Raw genomic sequence first — 20,716 nt, 5'->3', positions numbered from 1 at the left:
TAAATAAACTGCATTGTCTGGTTACAAGTTGTTATTAGACTAGGATGACAGAGCTGTTATGTAAGTATGACTTTCAACATCGAACTGTTATTGTGCAGTTAGTTAAATGTTTTCAAAGCTGATGAAGATCAAAGAATTATAAAACTCCTTTAATGAGCATGAATGTAGTCCTAATAGAATTGTTGGAAATAATTAAAACAAAACTTTATCTCTGTATTTCCATAGTAAAATGCGTTGTGTGTTTTTTTTTTTTTTAGCTGAAACATGGGTTGCTGGCTAATTGCATATAAATAGATCCAGGTATAAAAGTGGTGTAGTTTAACCCTAACTTGTATTGTTCCTAATTTTTAAAATCTATTAAACTTTCTGCCCATTATCAGCCATGATGGCTCCACCAGTCCTCAGTGACTTTGCATAACTGAGTGACTTTTTTTTAAAATTATTATTACTGGCATCATTTGTGCTGAATACGGTATAAATTTATCTTCAGTTAGGTACAGTATGGTAAGGTGTAGTCTCTGTCCCACGATTATGTTTTCTTGTACCAAAACACATTGCATCTGTCGACTTGGTTTTATAAACTTCCTAAAAAAATCACAATCAATGATAGATCAATGTTGGCCAAACGTGGAAGTGTGTACGCACTTACTACCGTCTGTCCAACACTCCTGCCGATAGCTCCTCGGTATGTCTGTAGAGCATGTCACAATCTTGTCAGCAGATGGTTACGAGAGGTGAAGACCTCAGATCTGAAGGTAAATCGTTTAGGTGACTGCTCATCAGGACATTCAGTTGTTAGTGAGATTGTTACAGAAATAGCATCTGAAGGAAGATTGCGTAGGTGTGTACCCAGCTTAGTTTCTTTTGCGTACTGTAATATGTATGTTGTGCTATATTTGTGATTTACATGCATTGTTATATGTTTGTTTGCCAAAGGCAACAACATCCATAATGTCCTCTCCTGATCATACTGTCAGTTTTTGTAAACTTTGTGAACAGGTCCCACTCATTTTAGGCTCAGAACCAGTTTTGATATTTTGTTTTTACAAGGGAGTATGATAAAACGGGTATTTTACAAATAACCTGTGATATCAATAGCTCAATAATTTTCAGTGTTTAAACAGTAGTGAGTCTTGTGGGTTTCATAGAATATAGAGATTTAGCATTTCCATCTCTCGCCACATGCAGCACATTGGAATGTGTTTTGTAACAATCAACAGTGTGCTGAGAAAGTCTTCACTGGTTTCACTCACATGTTTTCTCTGTTAATAATGTAACCTGAGGGCATAATGTGAAATAATGAGGTTCACGGAATTGTTTCTGTCCAGTGTCTGAGAATCTGACTTTACAAACCACTCACGTTTTTTCACTTGACTGACACAATTGTGATGCTGCAATATTCAAAAGCATTTTCTAGGAATAGTAGGCAGAGATGAATACTTCCCTTTAAGTCGGCATGAAGCCGTACCTGTTATTTTTATTGTCACCAGACCACATATGTTGTAATTATGAAGGGGAAACACGCAGCCACATTCCAACATGTTGTTTGTATTCCTTTGATATAATCCAACTGGTAATGTGCTGCTTCTTGTTCCACTCCTGGCTACTAGTCAGTTTCTGGACAGGTTTTTTTTTTTTTTTTACAATCCAGTGTGTTGTGTTTATACACTTTGGTAAAGATTAACAGGTAACCACTGGCAACATTTAGTGATGAGGAAGAAAGATATAAAACGTTTGGTTAAATTTTTTTTTGTAGGATCTGTTTCTTACTTAGCAGTGCACAAAATGTGATAAAGAGTTTTAGACAGGGGCAGATCTAGAAGTTATTTTACGGGGGATTTGGTCCCCGCCCCCTTTCTGACATCTAAGGCTACCTGCGGCTGCACACTATGTAGAGGTCCTTTCGGCAGAGACAGGCAGGGGAGAGTGTGCTTCCCGGCTGCTCTGATTGCACGTAGTGTGCAGCCGCCGGGACTTGCTGCCCCCCCCCCCCCCCGCCCCCCGGATCTGTCACTGGTTTTAGAGGGGAATTCAATTGCTGGTGATGTGGCTCGCAGACATCTCACCTTGCACGTTGCCGTCAATTACGGTAGAAATCTCCGCTCAAATAAGTGGCGTTTTCTGTCAGAATCTCTGCCGCTAGGTGTCTCCGGTAGGTCAGTGACGCTTCGCAGTCTAATTGAATTCTCTCCTCAGACCGGTTCTCATTTCTTTTTAATTATAGATGTTATTTATATGCAATATAAGGATACACCAAAAGTGTGAATAACACTGTGTATGACTTGTAGACAGGCTAGAGCTGGCAGGTATCTTTTTGCTTCTGTATGATGTTGCTACTTCTACCTGTTTTAGGGGCTTCTTCTCCAACTATAATCCCCCGAAAACTGCAGTTTTCTGAGGACTAAAGCATGGAAATAGTAACAAAGCTGTTTATTAATGGAAGACCACAGCCTCTTAAATTGCAAAAAGATGGCGTTGTGATAACCTATGGGGAGAGCATCGCAGTGGAGGGATCTTTGCGAATTCCGACATGCCATAGAGACCTGTACGTAAAGTGATTGTGATTGCGATCAGTTTACTGTAGATTATACACCTGGACAAGCTCCTATTGGGGCCGCTGTCCCAGGTAATTAATTTTAATAAATTGGCACATTAATTTCTAATCATTGTGATAAGAAATGAAATAATTAATGCAAAGAATTTAAGTTTGGCTATAAATAGACCCCTTCATAAACAAGTAAATACACTGTTTAACATTAATATATATTAAAGATGCATTAATCTATGTGCATGCACACCCTCCTAGTCTGGGGCCCCTAAGAGTCATCTGCAGAATTGGGCAAATATGTCCACACTCATGTGAGCAATGCCTGGTATGCACTTACATGTCGCACTGTGATAGGTGTATTGTGCCTATTTAAGACTAGGCCTGGCAATCTGTCTTTGCCCGTTTATAGGTTTACCTTTTAGGTGCCTAGGTGTGACTTCTGTTTGTATCTGCTGTGCTTACCTGAGTACTGACTGACCTGTAAATTTGCATGGACTTCTGCATACACTTTGTAATGGGAGTTTATGTTTCATAGACTGATCTTTTGCTGACCCTGTCTGGCTCATTCATACCTTGTCTTTTCTCGCTGCCATTGCCACCTTCTGTCACCTTTAGACCTCTTGGGATAAATTTATCAAACTCTTTTCTTGCTTCTATCTCTCTCTCGCTCTCCTCCTATTTACCCCCCCTCTCTCTCTCTCGCTCTCCTCCTATTCCCCCCCTCTCTCTCTCTCTCTCTCTCTCTCTCTCTCTCTCTCTCTCCTCCTATTTACCCCCCCCCCCTCTCTCTCTCTCTCTCTCTCTCGCTCTCCTCCTATTTCCCCCCCTCTCTCTCTCTCGCTCTCCTCCTATTTACCCCCCTCTCTCTCTCTCTCTCTCTCTCTCTCTCTCTCTCTCGCTCTCCTCCTATTCCCCCCCTCTCTCTCTCTCTCTCTTGCTCTCCTCCTATTTACCCCCCTCTCTCTCTCTCTCTCTCTCTCGCTCTCCTCCTATTTACCCCTCTCTCTCTCTCTCTCGCTCTCGCTCTCCTCCTACTTACCCCCCTCTCTCGCTCTCCTCCTATTTACGCCCCTCTCATTCCCCTCTTACCCCCCTCTCTCTCGCTCTTCCTCCTATTTACCCCCCTCTCTCTCTCTCGCTCCTACTTACCCCCCTCTCTCTCGCTCTCCTCCCTATTTACCCCCCCTCTCACAGTCTCTCTGCTCTCGCTCTCTCTCCCCCCTCTCTCGATCTCCTCCTATTTTACCCTCTCTCTGTCCTTCTATTTCCCCACCTTTCTCTCTCTCCCTCTCCTCCTATTTCCCCCCTCTCTCTCTTCTCCTATTTCCCCCCTCTCTCTCTTCTCCTATTTCCCCCCTCTCTCTCTTCTCCTATTTCCCCCCTCTCTCTCTTCTCCTATTTCCCCCCTCTCTCTCTTCTCCTATTTCCCCCCTCTCTCTCTTCTCCTATTTCCCCCCTCTCTCTCTCCTCCTATTTCCCCCTCTCTCGCTCTCCTCCTATTTACCCCCCTCTCTATCTCTTGCTCTCCTCCTATTTACCCCCTTCTCTATCTCTCGCTCTCCTCCTATTTACCCCCCTCTCTCTCGCTCTCCTATTTACCCCCCCCCCCTCTCGCTGTCCTTCTATTTCCCCACCTTTCTCTCTCTCTCTCTCCTCCTATTTCCCCCTCTCTCTCTCCTCCTATTTCCCCCCTCTCTCTCTCCTCCTATTTCCCCCCTCTCTCTCTCCTCCTATTTCCCCCCTCTCTCTCTCCTCCTATTTCCCCCCTCTCTCTCCTCCTATTTCCCCCCCCCCCTCTCTCTCCTCCTATTTCCCCCCCCCCTCTCTCTCCTCCTATTTCCCCCCCCTCTCTCCTCCTATTTCCCCCCTCTCTCTCTCCTCCTATTTGACCCCTCTCTCTCTCTCCTCCTATTTGACCCCTCTCTCTCTCTCCTCCTATTTGACCCCTCTCTCTCTCTCCTCCTATTTGACCCCTCTCTCTCTCTCTCTCCTCCTATTTGACCCCTCTCTCTCTCTCTCTCTCCTCCTATTCGACCCCTCTCTCTCTCTCTCTCCTCCTATTTCCCCCCTCTCTCTCCCCTCCTATTTCCCCCCTCTCTCTCCCCTCCTATTTCCCCCCCCCCTCTCTCCCCTCCTATTTCCCCCCTCTCTCTCTTTCTCTCCTCTCTCTTTCGCTCCTCTCTCTCTTTCTCTCCTCTCTCTTTCGCTCCTCTCTCTCTCTCTCCTCTCTCTTTCTCTCTCTCTCATCTCTCTTTCTCTCTCTCTCCCCCTCTCTTTCTCTCTCTCTCCCCCTCTCTTTCTCTCTCTCTCCCCCTCTCTCCCCCTCTCTTTCTCTCTCTCTCCCCCTCTCTTTCTCTCTCTCTCCCTCTCTCTTTCTCTCTCTCTCTCTCTCTCTCTCTCTCTCTCTCTCTCTCTCTCTCTCTCTCTCCAATTTGCCTTTCATCATCCTCTATCACCACCTCCCATTCCTGCCTCCAAGACCTATCAAGTGCTTTGTTCTCAAACTGCTCCCTGCTCATCATAGTGTTGGGTGGTCTCTTAAAACACGTCTTTTCATATTACCTAGCTGCCATCCAGTCTAGTTCATATCACTGCTACACTTCTCTGTGCTCTTTTCCTAATGTTTTATCTTGTGCTATATCCATAAAGTGCTTTATTTCTATTTACTGGCAAAAGCATCCATGTTACGGTTACATGTTCAATATGCCCAAGCCTTACATTTTACATGCATGTACATTCCTATGTGCCTGGTTAATTGTGTAAAACATACATGTATATCTTTTATGTACCGGTAACTCCTGTAAGATTGTAAGCGGGGCCTCACTCCTTTACTATTATGCACATAGTGGTCCAATCACTCTCAATCAATCTTCTGCAGTGTCCCAGACTAGAGAACGCCATCCTCGTTCTTCCACAGGATAGGACAGATGACATGCTGGCCATCTTTATGTAATTATATAAACAAGAGTTCTTTCTGGTTTATAATGTAGCTCAGTAATGCACATCTTTGATATGTATGTTAATGGGTTCTAAATCACCATGTATTTGCTTGTGATGTAGTACTAAACATTTACTCATGGCTCGTAACAGCTATTTTTTCTTGTTTGATATTTAAAAGACCATCAGTGTTGTTTTATGACATGATGACCAGTCCAATTTAAGAGAATACTGCATTTATGTAAAACTGCATTTTCACATACTGGATCCATTATTTTGACCACCTATGACGACCATGAGAGGGGTCATAGTTGATGTTCTGGTCCTGAGCTAATAATTTTGTTTTGTTTTGGAGGTTGAAGCAATATGAGAATTCTGCTTATAAATAAGGCAGATCCTAGTGACATCACTGAGTCACTTTGTGCCTTATTACTCATTGATACACAGTGGTTCCAACTAAATTGGTAGGCTGAATATCTCACAGAATGGCTGCCTCCTCTGTGTGTATGCGACTTGTTCACTTTAAGAAGGTCTCTCGTCTATTGATGTTTATTCAGTGACATTGTGCAGAGTGCTGAGACTCACTCTCGTACTACCTTTCTTTCCTTTTCTCCAGGTCACCAAGGAAAGTGGCCCTCCACACATGAAGAGCTTTGTTACAAGGGTGACAGTGGGAGAATTCACTGCTGAAGGCGAAGGGAACAGCAAGAAGCTGGCGAAGAGAAGGGCAGCCGCCGCTGTGCTGCAGGAACTGCGTAAACTCCCACCTCTTCCTATTATCGAGAAACCCAGACTTTACATCAAAAGGCGGCCCAAAACCATCATAAAGGTATATACGTACAGTTTAAGGATGATTTACTGAAAATAGATGCAAAACTGCTATAATATTTCAATATTATTTTTGCTGTGTTATTCTGCAACAATATGCACATAAAACCACACTGGTGTCTTTTATAAGCTCGGAATTGGGGAGATGGCTGCGTTTTAAAAATATGAAGGGGCTTTTGAAATGACTTTTATTCCGCTCTTCACAGATGCCCTGGCAGGGGCCACTATACTACTAGAATAAAGCAGAATATTTTACTTTCTCAAATTGGCATACAATGTCATATGCAAATACTACTGCAATAAATTTGAATTTGTAAATGGTAATTAATGCTTTTGGAAGGCAAAGTAAATAAATGAAAGGTACCAAGAAGAGCCAGACCTCTAAGAGGCTGGAAGAAGTGGGGCTTAGTATATTGCATATACATAAAGAGCCTCATTTAGCAAATCCAGCTAAGTGGTGCAGATTTGCATCTGGACAAACCATTCTGCATTGCAAGGGATGTCATTGCATTTGTTTGCATTCAGATGGGGTTATGGCATGTGTTTACATATAGCGCACAAATACTGGACAGCTTAGTCTCAACGATTGAATATGTTCGAACCCATGCCCCTAGTGCTGTGAGGCAACAATGCTAACAACTGTGCCTCCATGCTGCCCAGATATAACACCTCCACCATTCAGTGTAACAAGGCTGTACCAAGGGGCAAAATTATACTTTGTAGCCTGATTTATTCCTAAAACTAAAAGAGGCCCTAAATGATAATCTATGTTTACACTTGTAGAAGCATTGAGTCCTATAAATATACTACCATGTTTCGGTGCAGTGATTTCTCTGTAACTAAACTTTAAATCTGTTTGACAGGGTATTTTTAATCTGCTTTTGAGGGTCAGAGCAGCTTCCTGTCACACTTTGTCTCCTGCACATCCAACTGAGAAGTTGTGAAGTAGTAGGCAGGTATAGAACAAGTGTCCAATCAGATCGACAGAATGGTTACAGCAGCACAGATTATTTAAGGTGTTAAGGTGTTCTGATCTTGTGAGAGGCAGTGTCCTGTACACTTGTGGGTTTATATTAGCATGGACCGCACCAGGAGGAATGGAAACAGGCCTGCAGCAAAGCACAGACCAGGAGCAGGGTACCCCAAGAGCACATAGTGATGTATTGCTTCTGTCAGACTAGTGCAGAAGATTGGTGTCAAACCCTCCTATATATGAAACAAAGTTCATACACCCAGTTGAATGTATAACAAACGCTTGATTAGATGCATTTACCCGACCAATTGATCAATTTTGTTCCAAGAGAAAAGTATCTGTAAAGTTGTAAACACAATAAATAAGTTGATGTGATAGCAATGTACAATCAGATATAAGCTTAGATCAGTCTCATCCATGTCAGATGAATGAAAACAAAAGTCTGATTAGTTTTTTGTGCTATTTTTGATGATTACAGCACATACTCTAACTAGAAGGGGGTGTCCACATACTTTTGACCATGTAGTGCATTTGGCAATTTCAGCCACACCCATAGCTAAGAGGTGCATTAAGTTAAGCATGCGCCATGCAGTCTCCATAGTCAAACATTAGCAGTAGAATGGGTCGTACTGAAGAGGTCAATGGCTTTAGACTGGAGTGATGTAAGGCACGCCGCCACTGGACTAAGGAGCAATGGAAAATGTTCTCTGGACTGAGGAATCACGATTCACCATCTGGCAGACTGACGGACAAATCCAGGTTTAGCGGATGCCAGGAGCACGTTTCTCACCCGAATACACACTGCCAGCTATACAGTTTGGTGGGGGAGGAATAATGGTCTGGGCCTGTGTTTCTTGGTTTGGCCTGGGCCCCTTAGTTCAGTAAGGGAAGTCTTAATGCTACAACATTCAATAAATTTCTAGAGAATTGTGTTCTTCCAACTTTGTGGGTACAGTTTGGTGCTGGCCCTTCCTGTTTCAGGTTCACAATGCCCCTGTGCACAAAATGAGATCCATCAAATAAAATTTTTCCAAGTTTGGCGTGGTTGGACTTGACTGGCCTGCACAGAGCCCTGACCTCAACACCATCAAACACATTTAGGATCAATTGGAGCACCGACTGCGAGCCAAGCTTTATTGCCCGACCTCACCAATGCTCCTGTGGCTGAATGTATAGGGCTCTGTTGGGGCTCCCTGAGGACTGGATTTGGGAAACCCTACCCTTAGGTAATTACTATGTGGTAGTGGGGCCACTATCTCTCTGAACGGTGGGTGATCAGGATTTTAGATGGGAGAGCTGGTCATTTTGTCATTTGTACATTCTCAGAATTTGAATACAGAATATATATTTGGAATTCCTGTATATTCCAGAAAATAGATGTTATATTCAGATGCATCGCTATGCAATACTCACAGTTATTACATAATATATGTGAAATCAAGAAAAAAATGTTTTTCCTATTTTTGGTTGGTTACCTTTGTATCAAAATAATATAAGAGAATCCGTTAACAATGCTTCCAAAAGATAACAATACACAGTAAGTCCTGGGGGGTGGGGATGTAAAATGTACCTTGGTACATGAAGCAGTAAAAAGTTGCTGTTTCGTTGACGCATAGTAAAATTTGGTGTGGACACAAAGGTATAAAATACATCTAGTCATGAAAAGGTTAATGGTGTCCTCATTGATATTGTGACACATGACTGCTCCTTAAACACGTCCTTCCGTTGCTATCAGGAAATGTGTTTCCAAACTGGTTCTAGTACACGAGTTTCAACCAAAAGCAGAGCGTGACTGCCAGCAGTTTAATCCCTCCAATAATCTGCCAGATGAACACAGAAGACGCAACAATATGTTTATTAAAATCATTTTCTTTCTCTCTGCATTCTGTTGAAAAATGTTAAATAAAAGAATGAACGTGACATTTAAAGGTATCATCCTGGGCTGGTATCCCTTTTGAGAATGCACTTGAGTATTTCTCAGCACAAAGGTGGGCCTTGGCTGAGAGCCCTTGTTAGCCTGAATATGCGACATTTGTTTTGATTTCCAATCCTTTGATTGTTATAGTAAGTGCCATAAGGGAAATATCCTGTCTTTAAGCCACTGCTGTTTTCCATGGACATGAAAAGTCTGGGAACACTTTTATGCCAAAATATAACAAGCAAGACTGTTATTGCAGCAGGGCGTTTCCATTAGACTGTATACCATAGATTGCACAGCAGTTAGTGGTACCAGGTAAAGAGAGACTAGCTGGAGACCCTGATTCAGTTCTCATTGTCAGGTTTGTTCAGCACTGTTCCACTCTAGTAGGGTTCCACTTTATTAAAGAGATTATTAACGTTGGGCCAACCACCCCTCTTTAGGAAGTGCATACCCAGTGGTCCCCCGCTAATGCTTGATTGGGACTGTCGAGCTGCACTGTTTGACGTCTAGGTTTGGCGAGCGCTTTAACCACTGATTAGAAGACTGGGCGAGAGCTGTAGATTTGCTGGAACTGATATGTGGAGATTAAAGCTGCAGCTGATTGGACCGTATAAGTGTCAATCTAATTGAGTCACAAGCCAGAACTCTGGTTTCAGCAGACTGGATATGTAGGATTGATCATCCCTCTATCAACAACCATGGTCTAATTTATCTTATTAGTTTATCCTGGAGGTTTGTGTGTGCAGAGGGTGGGGTTAGTAATTGACGGTGTTTATCCATAGTAGATATATACTTTATTAAGAGATAAGTTTCCTAAATACCTTTCCTTCTACGCAATAAAAACAATAAAATGTTTGCTCTTCGAAACCTGTTATGCCGGAAGCCTGTTATCCTGGAAGCCTGTTATGCCGGAAGCCTGTTATGCCGGAAGCCTGTTATGCCGGAAGCCTATTTTGCCGGAAGCCTATTTTGTAAGAGGCCTTGTAGCTGCAGGCTGGTTTGGTACTTGCATTATATGACCTTTTGTGTGCCATCCTCTACAGGCACCTAAGGTTTTCTTGTATAATATTGATGACTATGTGAAAAGGATATTAACTGAATAAGCAAATTTCATCAGTGCCAGGATGACATATGGTTGCCTTGAACATCTGTTGCGGTTGCTTTATTGGTGGGTGTCCAAGCAGCTACCCATGACGAAAGTTTCCTCCTTGCACTTCACATTTTATTTTCTTTCAGAAGTTCTGTAAATAACCAATAGCTATTTTTTTGTTTCCAGTTTTTAATGGCAATATATTACTTTTTCCATTGCGCAGCTAAAGTCATGCTTCGCTCCAAATATTGACTATCCAAGAATTTTTCCTGCAAATCCATTCCATGTATTTTAACATTTAGACCATAGAAAACGTTAATAAAGAAATACAAGTTACCTTGCCTCTTTCATGATCAGACTGTGTGGTGCAGTGCATGATGGAACTCTGAACACTGTAATGTATATGCCATGTTTGCTGGTGTATAGCTTAATGCATTTGTGACAGTGACGCTTCTTTGCATTATTTGTTTTATTGTTTTCTCTCTTTAAATAGTGGATTGAAAATTAAAAAGGTTTATGCCATGTCTCATCCACAAAGAAGGAGTGATTGCTTTAAAGTGTACTAGATATCTACACATAGGGTGAGGCATCCAGTCACTGATGTCACAAGTGTGCAGTGACTAGTTAGGCTGCTTTCTCATGAATATAAGTCCGGTAATGGCTGCCTCCACTGTGTAGAGGACAGGTACGCCTTAATAGTCCAAATACCATGTATTCCCAGATCAGGCCACCCATTGCATTCTGTGCACTCCTGTTTTGTCGTCTTTTGTAAAGTGGAATAAAATAAATGATGCAGTTTATGAAAATTATATATAAAAAAAAGGTTGTACAGACTGGCCCAAATATACTGTGCAAAGACCTAACATTGTATAATGGGAGTAACACATGCAATAGAAAAATAAACATTACAGTTGAGGACCATACCTCCAAGTGCTTACATTAAACTGACATTATATATGTTCCCAATGGATTCATCACCGCTCACTGTAATTGCTTTAGTTGTATTTCTATTTTAAATAAATTTGCACTCTGTCTTACTGTATATTTCTTTTATAGCTCTTTTATAGAAAATAGTTTTCAACCTAAAGGAAGCTGTGTATACAAGTGAGTTGGAGGGCTGCGTATTGGTCATTGTAATTGGTGTCCAGTATAAAGTAGCCTTCTTTTGTTAGTGTCTGGGCCGTTTGATCCATGACCTTGAAGTGTGATTATTCCAGGAAATAATAACTGACAAATGTACTGGAAACATCTACACATGTTCCTTTTGCGTTGAGGGTGACCTGGTGTTTTGAAGTCTAATGAAGCAGAGAGTTGTATGGACAATGTGATTGTCATTGTCTGACCTAGATAAAAGCAGCAAGACGAATGACGAGATCGGGTTTCCAAGGAATGTTTGGTGGCCATTTCAGCAGAACAAATCCATGTCTAGACCCTGAACTCTAAAGGTGAACATAATTAAATCCTTTCCAATATTTCTCCCTTGAGCGTCGTGGAATTAAGATCTAGAACACAGAGAAACAGGTGGTAAACAGAAAGATAAAGTGCACACAGGTTCCTGGCTGAGAATAACGTGGAGGTCATAAGAGTACTTTTATGATGAGCTAGGTCACTAAGAATCTATGCAGATATATATTATAAATAATATCTTCATATTTATTAGTTTGAGATTAACAAGTAACAGACTGACCTACATCCTTTCTTATTGTAATCAGTTGGCCAAAACACTACTCAATGTTCCATGCAGCTACTTTGTATTGCCTGTAAGTCCAGCTACACCTCATTGTCTGAACTGCACACATTCGGCTATTTGTGTCAAACACAGGACACAAATCGGCCAATGAATTCTGGTCTGCACTTGATGAAGGTTTCTTCCCCTATGAAATCGTGTCTGATATTGTAAGTGTGCTTTACCTGTAGGAGTGCTTACCATGTAAGGTGGGGATGGCAGCTATAATTAGCATTGTTTATATTGTCACTCCTATTACTGTACAGGGACTATGTAGTCAGTCATTCACATCAGTCCGTGCCCCATTGGAGCTTATAGTATAAATTCACAACCATACGCAGTATAATTAACCTACCAGTATGTTTTTGGACTAGAGGAAATCGAAGCAAACACTGGGAGAACATCCAAACACAGAGATAGGAACCTGGCCAGATTCAAAGTCATGACCCCAGCGCTGTGATGTACCAATAATAACCACTGTACCACCATGCTGCCCACATTGTGAACATTGTGTGGGTGATTGAGTCAGGGAATGTATCTGTTTGCCTATGTTGGATTCAGGAAGACATATTTTTTCCTCCCTGTGATGCTAATCTGGTAGCTGTCACATTAGGGCTTTGATTTGCCTTGCTCTGGATAAGCACAATTGTAATTGGTGTAAGGTTGAACTTGGTGGACCTATATCTTTTTTCATCCTTACAAAAGATGTAAATATATAAAAGGATGGTTGTTTTGGGAGTTACTAATACTACAGTGAGAAGTGAATTTAGTAACTGATGTCCAGATTAACCTGCAGCTAAGAAGGACTTATTCATAAATTCATGGCTCACATATATGGGCTGATTCATTAAGGAATATGTGACGTATTTTGCTTTAAATCGCACAGCACATGCGCAGAAATTAACTATGTCCCAGAGAACGCAAGTGTATGCAATTCATCCTAGAACGAAAAGGCCCCTTATAACAGCCTACAATTTCATGGGCATAACGGCGAGGGGAATGGGCCTAAGCACATAATCAATGTAAGTAAACGGTGTGCCAAGCTTGAGCGCACGCAGCAACATCTGATTCAAGCTTTGGGCGGCTCTTAGGTACATGTTTATCAGTCATATCAATTACATTAGCTACAGGTCATGTGTAAGTGCCCAGTGATAGTGATGACGGCCGCGATGCTAGAACATGTGCTTGCTATCAGTTTTTTGTACAGTAGACATTAGCGTCATGATAAACTTATTTCATGGGGGAAAAACATTTTTTTTTTTTTTTTAAATGTTTTTTCATTATGGACTATATTAAAATGTGACGATAATTAAATACTTTTTTTTTTCTTGTGCAGTCTCCTGGAACTCTACGTTCCACATTTGTATTGTGCGTATCCTGCAGTGTATTGTCTTTCAGAACAGAGCGTACCTAGACCGTACTTGTCCACTCTCCCGGAATGTCTGGGAGACTCTTGAATTCCTGGTAGGTCTCCCAGACTCCTGAGAGAGCAGACAGTTCTCCTGCAAAAGGACAAATCGCGTCATTTGCCTCCACTCCCCGCCACCCGCATAAAAATGTCATGATTTGGTGCATCCCGTTCCCTGTGGTGTGTTTTAGTGGTTGCAAGAGATTGAGACACATGTTTGCAGTGTTGTGCCATAAGAATTATTCAACTGGTGCCTTCGTTCCCTGCATATATTAGGGGAAAGCAGGAAAAACTGTTTGCAAGTGCTTTTACTTCCTGATTGCAAACCCTGAGCAGCGTGATATGCTTGTATAATGCAGAATGTTCACCCTCACATATAACATTGCAGTAGAATTTTATGATGAGCTATCGGTATAGAATAGTGCAGTGAGCTGACTCCTACAACTCACTGACTGGTCATAGGAGCACAGGCCACATTGATTGGCTTAGTGCACCATAACTGTATTAAAGGCTGCTCTGATATTTATATATTATTGTTGGTTTATTTTATTTTTATTTTTTTTAGAAGCAGCCCATAAAGATAATTTTACTACCATGAGAAGATTTTACTTGTAAATGCAAATGACAGTCTATATCATTTACTCCAAGATATATGTCTCTTCTCATGTGAGGCAGTTATTGCAGTATTAGAGTGCCAGACACAGTGCACTGGATGTTTCTTTTAGCCCACGTGCAATAGCTAATTTTCTGCCATTAAAGCCAAGCTAGACATGATTTACCAAGAAGGTGCCATCAGGTGGGGTCAGTGCTTCAGCTCAGGCAGTCTCCAGTTTTTCATTTTAACGAGACTGCCTTCTTAATGTCGCATATTTATTACTGTGTGTCTTCTGCCGCAACCTGCCCCTAAAGGAATAATTTTGTAATGGGCCTGCAAAGCATGTTGCCAATGGTGGCTGGTAATGGCGTGTCATGATGAGATATACAGCCCACTAACAAACCCATAAAAAAGTCCATAAAACAGACATTAGCACATTCACTGAAGTCTTCCTGGTCAGTTACATTGAAATACAAGCAGAGCTTACAGACTGCTACATTCAGGCTGATGAGGGCCTGTCATTAGAAAATAAAGAATTTACAATGCCATTTAAAAGTCAATGATCTATTCCCTGTGCAGAGCTTAGCCTGAATCTTGGAAAACGTCCAACAAAAGGAAACATGTCGTCTTGTCCGAACTGACTTTATTTGATAGAAATTCATTGTTTTCTGTTTAAAAACCGCTGCTATCGTCCGACTGCGGAATCATTTCTCTTCTCTTATTACGGCTAATGCAGCTCACCTCTAGCGGCTTTCCTGTGTGACTCAGTATCCTTCCCCTGACCACATTCTCCATTTCTCTGTCACCTCTTTAAAATGTCTATCTCCTTCCACCAGGCTTATAAGCTGTTTCCACCGTTGTATTTGCCCCCTTATCTCCAAAAATATTTTAATGAGGTATCGGGATTAAATGCTTGCAGTTTTGGATTTGTTTATGGCCCATGCTTCAACATCCGTGGAGTTCCTTCCGTGAAAGATTGTACTCAGCTGTTTTAATGTAATCGTACAAATGCTTCTTTTAACAAATATGTCTCTTGTATTTGTCTGTATATGTAAATGGTGTATTGCGTAAACCTCTCTCTCCTGATCTGCTAGTTGGTCAAAGTAAATCTGCCTTTGTGTGAAATACCATACGTCTCAAAGCAGAGTCAGGTTCTTATGTATAATAAAGACATGTATAATATTATATATGGGAGCAAGGGATGTCCTGTTGTTTCCATTAGGCTTTATTGAGGCAAATGTTAAAACCTTAGTTTTAAATACTTTTTTTATTTTGTAAATTTTTTTTTGGTTAGCACTTCTGCCTGACAGCACTGGGGTCATGAGTTCAATTCCTGACCATTATCTGTGTTGAGTTTGTATGTTCTCCCTGTGTTTGCATGGGTTTCTTCTGGGTGCTCCGGTTTCCTCCCGCAATCCAAAAACATGCTAGTAGGTTAATTGGTTGCTATTAAATTGACTCTAGTCTCTCTCTCTCTCTCTCTCTCTCTCTCTCTCTCTCTCTCTCGCTCGCTCTCTCGCTCTCTCTCTCGCTCGCTCTCTCGCTCGCTCTCTCGCTCGCTCTCTCGCTCTCTCGCTCTCTCGCTATCTCGCGCTCTCGCTCTCTATCTCGCGCTCTCGCTCTCTATCTCGCTCTCTCGCTCTCTCGCGCTCTCGCTCTCGCTCTCGCTCCAGTGGGACAGGGACTAATGTGAGTGAGTTCTCTGTACAGCGCTGCGGAATTAGTTGCACTATATAAATAGCTGATGATGATGATATACCCTGTTAGTAAGCAACTTGAAATAAGAACATGTAACATCCATACCTCCAAACTCTGAAAAGGAAAACTGATGCTTGTTGGTAAAAAGAACAGTCTGTTCCGTTTCAAAAAGAGAAGAATTGTGATTAAGATCCCATTAATCCTTGATCCGCCTGCAAATTCCCAACAAATAGATAACATGTAGGGTTAGATGTATCAGTCCTTCTAAAAAGGAAATCGGAGTTGTTGCCCATAGCAGCCAACCAGATCCTAGCTATCATGTATTTAATGCATTCTACTGAATGATATCTAGATTCTGCTTGCTATGGGCAACATCTCCACTTTCCCCTTTTAGACACACATCTATCCCGTAGTGTATATTACTGTAAAATGTTTGTTACAAAAAGGTTCAGGGAATATATTTTAGATACATATTTTGAACATTCTAGTTATGGTGTGCTATGAACCATTTTCCAAGTTTTAGAAATCATTATTTCAGGTGGCTCGCTGAGCCTTCACCAGTGACACCCCAGCTGGCTGCTGACGAACTTATCAGAACGGGAGCATCCGACTTCCACGTCACATGATGTCCTCCGCATAATGCAGGGAGGTCACACGGCATACCCTGAGGAGGAGGGTGTGCACTGTGGTCTCACTCCTTCCTCTGTGCGGCCCTCCAGCTATTCCACTTTGCCTGTCACTGGCACATGTTTAAAATTACTTATGGAGGTCGAGGGCGACTTTACAGTATACAATATATTCAACATCACTATCTTACATCTGTTCTTTAAGGGATTTGAGTCAAGGAACTTTGGCTCCACCATTTTTTAGTTAATGCGGTGGCTAACCTTTGTGCCTCATGGGTACATAAACATTTCTGTTTTGCAAAAGCATACAACTGATAATATTTTGGGTGGACATGTGGAAATTGCTTCATCAGAAGTCAAAGCAGAACATTCAGTTCTTAAAATTCCTGTAGGTACAATATCTTTGTATAGCCAACTTTGGTCAAAGGATGTAATGGCTCGTTGATTAATTACCAGCAAACAGTTACACACTGACAGCGCTGCAAAAGACAAATCTCATTGTTACTGTAGATAAATATAAATAAATCACATCTAAAGTATAAACATACTAAATGTGGTTTTGAAAATATATAAATTGGGTCCAACCTTGGTTATTTACAAAGCAGATGCTGTGTATCAGAAAAAAAATAGAATGTGGAGCCCAACAATAGCTTTTTCTGCAGCAGCTTGCCTTGTAAATCAGTTTGGCAGGCACAAATAAGCTCTTCAGCGGCCTGCCGCCATATATCAGACACTAGATTCCTTCTCTTGTAGAAATGTTTGCACAAAAGATCATTCAATCTCTCCTCTGTCTTTATCTGCATTGTTTTTTAACAAGGTAGTCATTTGGCCTAATATTAATAGGCATACGTGTTTGACCAATAGATTAAAATCAAATTGGAAACTTCATTAAGTGTTTTAAGCACTTTGTATCACAGGTATAAAACACTTTCTGTTTAATAGTGAGTCTATGCAAGGACTGCCCAATCCTACACTTGCACTAAATATACTTCCTCGGCCTCCTGCCCATAGGCTGGGTACACACGACAGTGTTTTCAGCCGATAATCGGGCAATTATATGATGAGCGAGCGTTCGGCTTGATGTTACATTAGTGTGTACCCTGCAATGATGAACAATTCTAATTCCAAGGCTCTTCGTATCATTACATTTGATTTTTAAACCGGACTAAAAATGTCATTGAATGATGGAATCAACTCTGCAGTGTGTATGCAGTGACGACCGACAGTGTCCATAGATCTCTATAGAGTGTGCAAAGTCACGCTCTTTTCAGTTGATGTTATGACAGATGAAGAGTACAGATCTGAAGGTAAATGTGATTAGTGTGTACACATGAATTGGCAGGCTGATCAGGATGTTTTAAAATGTTATTTTAATCCTTGGTAAAATCGTTAAGGATATTGCATTGGGAGAAATTTTGGATACTGTGTGCCCAGCCTTACCCATTTTACGGGTCAGTCACAGCGCTCTTTCCTGCTGTGAGCGGCCAATGAATGGAGTGATGGGTGGCATGAGTACAGCCATGTTGGGAGACCGTAATGTGAGGTGAGCACCTTATTTTTGCTGTTCCTAGGATCGTGCGACTTGAGACTAATTTCTCACCTTGACTTATAGGGGAAACGGTCATGAGTCCACGTAAAGGACGCATTACTCCATTATATTTAATAGTACTGCTACAATGTTTGATACAAGGAAATGTGCCTAATTGTATTTAAGGGCCACTTTGGGCATTATATTGGACATAATAAGTCTGTAGTTAAATGTGTTTACATATACAACGTGTATTATTGGGTCTGTGGGGGTTTGTCTATGCTAAAGGGTCACGGATCAGAAACAGTATTGGGGTCAGGTGATCTTGAACCCTTCTCCTTCAGTAATCTAATAATGCCATTTATTGAAGGGAGAGGAAGTTGAAGTCAAGAAGGATATTCCTGAAGTTTCCATGTGGAAACTAAACTGGATCTTATATTATTTTTTTCCAATTTTGGGCTAAGGCTGCTCTAGTTGTGATGAGGATGTAGCCCAGTATGTTTCTAGTAGGGCTTCACGTTAATGTTAAGACCGTTATTTATCAGGTTGAAAACTTATTTTTTTTGTCTTTCAGTGAAATGTGTGTGTATATGTATGTGTATATAATGTATGTGTATATAATGTATATATATGTATGTGTATATAATAAATATATATATATAATATATATATAAATAAAATATTATACATATTGACTACTGCAACCTCCTGCCATCTAGCAATCCCCTCACCCATGGGGTGATTCCCTACCGTAATGGCCGGTAATGTTCATAGCCGGACATCGCAGTGATATCCGACAGCATATCGCTGGAAATTGAATTGACCCCTTGGGGGCAGATTCCAATGGCGGCATAGTGTTTCAGAGCACAATACTGGCAATTATGGTACAGAAAACTTTGCTTAATTTTGCTTGCGCCTCCACAAAATGTGAGCAAAAATGAGAGATAATTTTAACCATAAATGTTCCGTGGTGACACCTGTGACAGAGACCTTGTGGTTTATTCAATTGACCACTAAGGGAAACTCCTAGTGTCTACGTAAGGATCGAGTCATTCCTTTCTCCAGTGCAGCAGCAGCACAGTCACATCCATGGCTGTAACCCATCTGGCATAAATCAGACGTTTTTGGAAGAACTTTCCTTGCTTTAGACTTATGAAAGTATTTGCAGCAGAGTGTTCCTATCCGCATCCTTCTAGCAAAAGTCAGTAGTTAGTTGATTGTCCCTTTTACTGACTTTCCAAAAAATTAATCTCTTGCATACGCTAATGTTGATGTAATTATTCGATGTATTTAAATAATTATCAATAGAAAGTAGAATAAAATTGCTGTCGGTATAATGATTATTACCTGGTGGATAGTTGTTGTTTTTCAGAAGATATTAACCCTCAGAACCAGCAATATACTTGCAATTTATTTAATTCTGACAATTAGATCAGCAGTTAAGTGGGCTGACAGTCTAAAGACCTCGGTTCAAATCCCGGAGTCATCACTATGTCTCAGGTTTAAAAAACAAAATTGTATCAGGGACACTGTTTACAGCTCTGTGTATATTTATATGTATCCGTTTCATCTCTCTATTAAGGCAAAATCTACATTGCTACTAAAAATATTTAGTAGTTTGGAAGAAGAATTGAATTGGGTGGCTATTCATTGTAAAATATCACTTGTCTGCTCATCTCTTGATGTGCTAGGGGGGTTTAATGGCAACTGAATATTGAGATATCACATCCTTTCATGAACCAATAATGGTTTACTTACATTTAATTGCTCAATGTTTAGTTTGTGTTTCACATTTTAGATGGAACTGTAGCATAGGTCTCCTATCACCTGAACCATATATACACTCCATTGGACTGTTGGATTTTTCCTTATGAGCACTCTATTATTTTTTTCCAGTTTATATGTGTGGAGCTAATCTGTATATTTCTTGCTTAATGTGATTGCTGATGGGTTAATCAACTGATGAGGCTCCAACAGTTCTACATTTTATAGTATGTGTGTCGGATGATGTGATGTCTGAATCTGCTTGATGAGTATCCATGTTGCCTGAGGCTCTTACATCCCTCTACAGCAGGATTTCCCTGAGGGAAGGGGGTTCCTTTTCAAACACAACAAACAGATTGACTGATTGACAGTCTTGTAGACTTTACCTACAGAGGTGTATAGTTGCCAAAGTCAGTGCATCTAAGCACATCATGTACGGTATCTATCTCGGTGGACCTTGGAGCACTACAATCCACCTTATGTGGTGTATACGGAATATGATTATTGGGTATTTTTACATTCCAAATATTCTTATTGAATAAATATTAACATATAAAGCCCAGAGGATAACTATACATGAAGGAATGCAGAAAAAGCAGATTTTGTTTTTGTTCCGTTGGTCAATTTGTAAACTATTTTAAATATTTCTAGGAAGTAAAATTTCCACAAAGAAGTATTTATACATTTGAGATGTCTCTATGATAAAACAGTATATGGATGGGTGGATTCATGCACAGAGGTAGGACCATTGATGTAACTGTAGCTCAGATTTTGTGTCTGTATTCAGTCCCATTAGGACCCTGTGCTAGTGTGTGAGGGGCTTTAGCTGTTTATAATGGAGTGAAAGGGGCAATTGTTTACAATTTAACAAAGCTGCAGTGGAAGGTCAGGTTAGCAATGAGCAATGCATTTTATCTTCAGGAAATTTCAGCTCGGGAGTTTAGTGGTCCTTAAAATCCTTTCAGCAATTAAAATGACCTTCTGTGGTATTGCATCATACCCTTTAATCTCAGTTTAATATTGGGCCAAAATCTTAGCCTAGAGAAAGACACCGCTAACTTTAATCCTTGGAAT

The 20,716-nt window shown here is 41.0% G+C and overlaps 1 protein-coding gene across 6 annotated transcripts in view; it reads left to right on the top strand.

Annotated features, from left to right (window-relative positions):
• STAU2 (staufen double-stranded RNA binding protein 2) overlaps nucleotides 1–20,716 on the top strand; it is a 194,234-nt gene that overhangs the window by 71,413 nt on the left and 102,105 nt on the right. For all 6 annotated transcript variants that reach the window (XM_075213652.1, XM_075213654.1, XM_075213653.1 and 3 more), the window contains one exon: nucleotides 6,102–6,314. In XM_075213652.1, coding sequence (XP_075069753.1) covers nucleotides 6,102–6,314 — 213 coding nt within the window. The remainder of the gene's footprint in view (nucleotides 1–6,101; nucleotides 6,315–20,716) is intronic.

Source organism: Mixophyes fleayi, chromosome 5 (genome assembly GCF_038048845.1).
Source record: "Mixophyes fleayi isolate aMixFle1 chromosome 5, aMixFle1.hap1, whole genome shotgun sequence".
NCBI classification, from domain to species: Eukaryota; Metazoa; Chordata; class Amphibia; order Anura; family Limnodynastidae; genus Mixophyes; species Mixophyes fleayi.
This window is presented reverse-complemented; position numbering and strand designations above follow the sequence as displayed.